This window comes from Podarcis cretensis, assembly GCF_951804945.1.
Source record: "Podarcis cretensis genome assembly, chromosome: 7".
In the NCBI taxonomy this organism is placed as follows: Eukaryota; Metazoa; Chordata; class Lepidosauria; order Squamata; family Lacertidae; genus Podarcis; species Podarcis cretensis.
The window spans coordinates 1,372,978-1,378,977 of NC_137176.1; the positions used below are offsets into that span (position 1 = coordinate 1,372,978).

The window sequence follows — 6,000 nt, forward strand, 5'->3', positions numbered from 1 at the left end:
TAAAAGGAACATAAAAACGAGATAATAAATCCATTTCCAAGCAAGAGGGTGTCATATCACCTTAGAGGTGTGGGCAGAATCCCACCTAATGGAGGTTCGAGTTCTTCTCTCCTGCTTGCTTGCTTTCACTCAGAAATCTTAAACCTTTTTTTAAAAAAACAACAACAAACCACACAATTCTCTGTTCTACTTAACTGCATTTTTTCATTCTCTTATTTTCATTTATATACTTACGCAGCAAATTCACATAAATTCAAATACTGCCATCTTCCCAAAATATCCAGGGTTTGTAGAATGCAACAGCAGAAAATTAAATTCCTGACTGACTGATAGAGGGGTCATTCCAGGATTTTAATATCCTTTTAGTAATGCCATTTATTTTTGAAGGCTTCAGAAGTTTTAAATGTATGCAAGAAAATGGAACCAACCTATAAATAAATATGAAATATTTCATGTTTAATGTAACAGTATTTTTCTTTCTGGAGTTCTCGCTGCCCACCCCCACCCCAGTTTGTATAATTCTAGTTTTGCTCACTGGCTGATTCTGTTCATTTTAGCTTATAGTGTCACCTAGTGGCAGAAGCAGGTTGTGGAAGAATGCTTTGAAACTAAGAGACACAGCACTGAATCGAAACAAAAAGCAGTTGGCTTTTCTGTAGATTGCCTTTTGTTCCAATTTAATGCTAAAGAGCGGATTTTCTGGGGAAAGTGGCAGGCCAAAGGCAGAACTACTATGACCATTGCATAGAAAGCAGGAGACAAATGGAAAACTGCTTGGACCCAGCCTTTCTAGTGTGGATGAGCCCCAAGTTGCCCTCAGCCACCCACTACTTTTGGAGTACACTTGCAAACACTTTCCTTCAGAAACCTGTAATGTAGAGCTTCTAAATAACATCAAGGAAAACCTTTTTTTTAAAGGCACAAATGATACTTTCCCTCAGAAAAAAGATGGGGCAACTTGTAAAAATAAAGCTGTTACACTTCTAACAAATATTTTGATTTTATATATAATGCTTCCTAGTCATTCATTAGCAGAGCAGTGTTCAGTGTGTTCCAATTATATGACATATTCCTAGGAAACAAAAAGTAGGTAATACAAATCAGTAACAAAGCGATACTCATTTCCACAGCAAATGCTTTACAGCTCTGCCATAGAAAGATAATCATCAGCCTCATACAAATCTGTGCTGGCATCTTAACACATTCCCTAGTATTGCCTATGTTGTTCCGTCAATGCATTAATACTTCTCAATTTTCCCATTATAATTGTTCAATGCTTATTTGATGGAATTTTGCACTTCTTAAATGAACAATAAGTAAAGGTAAAGGTAAAGGTACCCCTGCCCATTCGGGCCAGTCTTGCCAGACTCTAGGGTTGTGCACTCATCTCACTCTGTAGGCCGGGAGCCAGCGCTGACACTTCCGGGTCACGTGGCTAGCGTGACAAGCTGCATCTGGCGAGCCAGCGCAGCACACGGAACGCCGTTTACCTTCCCGCCGGTAAGCGGTCCCTATTTATCTACTTGCACCCGGGGGTGCTTTCAAACTGCTATGTTAGCAGGCGCTGGGACCGAACGACGGGAACGCACCCCGCCGCAGGGATTCGAACCGCCGACCATGCGATCGGCAAGTCCTAGGGCGTCCCTTTTAAAAATGAACAATACTATTATTAAATTTAATAAATTAAATTTATTAAATTTACTTTAATTTATTAAGTTTATTAAATTTATTAAATTTACTATTATTAAATTTATTAAATTTACTATTATTAAATTTAATAAATTTAATTTATTAAATGAACAATACTATTATTAATAAAGTAAATATTAATTTGATCTGAATCCCAGCCATAGGAATAAATTCTGCATAACTCCAGACCCCAGATTTGACAGCAAAGCCACCAGATGTGCCTATGTGTTTCAAAACATTTATGTTTCCTCCAGGGAGGTCTGCAATTTGTAGCATTAAAAAATATATATTTGGTGAGGGGGACCACCCTTAATTTGCCATCTTCTTTACAGGAATTAACCATGGACCTGTAATTGCGGGTGTCATTGGAGCACAGAAGCCACAGTACGATATCTGGGGCAACACTGTAAATGTGGCCAGCAGAATGGATAGCACCGGTGTCTTAGATAAAATTCAGGTTTGGCTTCTATTTGTGTTTTTACTCAAGTGCCCCTGCACAGCAGGGGAATCTTCCCACTAAAAGTCCCTCGCAGGCAAAGATACAGGCTATGACACACATGGGGGAAGCTCATCAAGTGAAGACAGCAGCAGCACAGCTGGGGGGGGGGGGGGACAACTTGTAGGTTAGTTGAAGGTTCATTGGTTAAAATCTGATCCAAAATCATACTTCAACATTTTTTATTAGGTGGGTATCCAACAGGGTTGCTCAGCTGACAGGGAATCTACCATCGGCAGAATGGGGAGGAAAGCAATTTTCAGTAATTCCAACTCCATCCACTCGCCATCTCTTCTTTTGAGGGGCCCATAATTCTCTGGAGCAAACTTTGGGGTGTGATGGTGGTGGCGGCTGCAGGGTGGTGATGGAGGAACTGATTCCAAGAGATGACAGCATTGTCTGTTGTTGTTGCTGCTGCTGCTGCTGCTGTTTTTTCCTGTGAATTGATAGAAGTTGTAGATATGCTTGGGGGTGGGTTACATTTTTATTTATATATTTCAAAGTTTTTTAGAAACTGTTCAGTTCAAGGTGCTGTTTTTATCCTGTTGTGTAAATTATTTGTGGTGGATCTTCTGTGATTGTATTCACTCACCTGTCCATTAAGATTAGCAAAAACGAGGCCCTGTGTGAAGTAAAACAGTCCAATGAAGGGCTTCCCTCACTGCTATGTCACTTAGGGCAAAGAGGGGGAGGGAGGGAGGGAGGGAGGCAGGCTTTGAGATTTCCTTTTCTTAAAGTATGGTGTGCTTGTCTGTCTCTTGCATTGCAGGTCACAGAAGAGACCAGTAACATTTTACAAACATTGGGCTACATTTGCACCTGCCGAGGCATAATTAACGTCAAAGGAAAAGGGGAGTTGCAGACCTATTTTGTACATACAGAAATGACAAAATCCCTCTCGCAAGGGAACGTGGTGTCCTGAAACAGGCTCTCGGCTGCAGGCAGTGCCGCATTTTAAAAGAAGCATTGCCCATTTTCTCTTAAGTCTCTTTCAGCCCATACCATGAACATGTGTGTAATTTTCTGGTACATAGAAATGTTGCTGTAGTCATATTTACAGTCTCCTCCCACCATTCTGTATCCAGAGACCTTAATAGTCTTCATGTTCCAGGATGGCCGAAACAAGGTATGCTCTGGGCTGGGAAGATTGAGCTTGCACTGTCAGCTCTTCAGTGGAAAAGAGAAAATTTGGACAGGAGTTGGAGACATTAAAGGTCTGAGACCTTGGGGAAGACGGTTTTAAGAAAGAAGAAAAAATACAAAAAAATCTTATGGCAATAAAACTGGAGCTGCATGGAAAGTTGTGGGAAGTATGGTAGCTCCCCAATATCACCTTTTAGTCCTGAATTTGTAACCTCTAATTCTGTCCCTTCATCTACTACAACTAAGGTGTGTTCACTAGATGCCAGGGACAGGAAATGGAGCCCCTGACTAACCACCTTCTCAAAAGAACTATAGATGAGCAGGACCAGTTTTGTACAAAATGTGTCAAATGTTTTGATGCCATTGTCTTTTGTAAGTTTAACTCATTAAAACTTTATATGTACTTTTGTCTTGCAATGTGAGGTTATTGCGACTCTTGCATGAATACATACAGCACCATCAAAGTATGTGATGTTTTATAGCCTAAAAAAAGGCAGACGCAATAAGTTCACAATTTACTTCTGACATGAAGGGAGAGGAGGCAGGGGAGAGACGGGGCAGGCAAGCCAGGGTGGATGTGAGGCCATGCAGCAATTTATACTTTACCTCTCTTATGGATGATGGTGAAGAAGAAGGAGTTTGGATTTGATATCCTGCCTTTCACTCCCTTTAGGTAAGGTAAAGGTACCCCTGCCCGTACGGGCCAGTCTTGACAGACTCTGGGGTTGTGCGCCCATCTCACTTAAGAGGCCAGGGGCCAGCGCTGTCCGGAGACACTTCCGGGTCACGTGGCCAGCGTGACATCGCTGCTCTGGCCAGAGCCAGAGCCAGAGCCGCACACGGAAACGCCGTTTACCTTCCTGCTGGTAAGCGGTCCCTATTTATCTACTTGCACCCGGAGGTGCTTTCGAACTGCTAGGTTGGCAGGCGCTGGGACCGAGCCGTGGGAGCGCACCCCGCCGCAGGGATTCGAACCGCCGACCTTTCGATCGGCAAGCCCTAGGCGCTGAGGCTTTAACCCACAGCGCCACCTGCGTCCCTTTTTTCACTCCCTTTAAGGAGTCTCAAAGCAGCTAACATTCTCCTTTCCCTTCCTCCCCCACAACAAACCCTCTGTGAGGTGAGTGGGGCTGAGAGACTTCAGAGAAGTGTGACTGGCCCAAGGTCACCCAGCAGCTGCAGGTGGAGGAGCGGAGACACGAACCCGGTTCCCCAGATTACGAGACTACCGCTCTTAACCACTACACCACACTGGCTCTCACCACACTGGATAGCAACTTCACTTATTTCATGTGGGTTAGTTTCACCCTATAGCCTCCCTAGTGCTTGTTAGAACCAGTTCACTCTTTAAAAAATAGTAATGAAAGGAAATCAGTAATTAAAATCTCCTCCACACTGGGAATAGAATCAAGCAAATCGGGGAAGCAATTCAAGTAACTAACAGTGTTCCTCTCCTCCTCACTAATCTCTCAGTTGGGTTCAACAGGAAGCAGTAACAACAGATGACCTGCGGAAAATAAGTGTTTAATTTCAAAGGTACAAGAACCCTGAAAAGCTTTTAAGTACAGTGGTACCTTGGTTTTTGAACAGCTTAGTTCACGAACAACTTGAAACCTGAACGCTACAAAACTGGAAGTATGTGTTCCGGTTTTTGAACTTTTTTTTGGAAGCCGAACATGCTCCGTTTTGAGTCCTAAGCTTCTGTTTTTACTGTTGTGCTGCTAATTTGCGTCCCCTATGGTAATTCAAGGCTTCTGTTTCTGTTTTTCCTGTTGTACTGCTAATTTCCATCCCCCCATTGTAATTCAAGGCTTCCATTTCCGATTGCAGTGTTCTGAGGTGGTATTTGGAGCTTATATTTTGGTGCCTTTGTTTTTGCTATTTATTTTGCATTTTTGGTTTTTGAGTCTTTTTCGGTTAATTTGTTTTTGTGACTGTGTGGAACCCAGTTCAGCTACAATTCAGATTGATTGTGACTCCAGAAATGAATAAAAGCCCCTCATCCAAACAATGATTATCATCAGTGCAAGTATGAATTTTTTAAAAAATTTATCATCTGCAATACTGTTTTATTTTATAGTACAGTGCATTGTTTTTTGCTTTCATTTTATGGATCAATGGTCTCTTTACATGTTCATGTTAAATTGCTGTTTTAGGGGTTGTTTTTAAAAGTCTGGAACGGACTTCCGGAGGCGGCGCGAACGGCAATGGCTGCCCTCTTCTAACTGCGAAGAGGGAGCTCCGCGGAAACGGGTCGTCCGCTACGGCGAAGCGGAGACCCACATCGGAAAACCACAGGCAGCAAGAGCCTGTGGCCGTGGGACTCGGCGGGCGCCAGAAGCGCCCCCCGAAACGGAGAGGGGACCTCGTAAGGGGTCTCTGAACATGGAGGGGGTATCGCGGTGCTGTGAATCGATCGCTATTCCCGTGGAGTGAAGCCGCATAGCTGCTGTCGGTGAGCGCTGACCTTTCTTCCTGGAAACATCCAATTTTGAAAAGCAACAACCCGTGAGTAAGAAAAGACAATTGGAAATAAATAAATTCTTATAAATTCGCCCGAAAGCGGAAAACATAAACAGGAAGTCCGTCTTCCGCTTCTGTTTAAGATTTAAAGCAAAAGACTTTGATGTTTGGAGCCTTTGAAGAGGCGTTAAAAACAACCAATCTGTGCA

General features: G+C 43.0%; 1 protein-coding gene across 3 annotated transcripts in view; it reads left to right on the forward strand.

The window, feature by feature from the left end:
• ADCY2 (adenylate cyclase 2) overlaps positions 1–3,731 on the forward strand; it is a 136,154-nt gene extending 132,423 nt beyond the window's left edge. For all 3 annotated transcript variants that reach the window (XM_079983482.1, XM_079983484.1, XM_079983483.1), the window contains 2 exons: positions 2,022–2,146; positions 2,955–3,731. In XM_079983482.1, coding sequence (XP_079839608.1) covers positions 2,022–2,146; positions 2,955–3,107 — 278 coding nt within the window. In that variant the 3' untranslated portion in view covers positions 3,108–3,731. The remainder of the gene's footprint in view (positions 1–2,021; positions 2,147–2,954) is intronic.
• Positions 3,732–6,000: the final 2,269 nt, after the last annotated feature.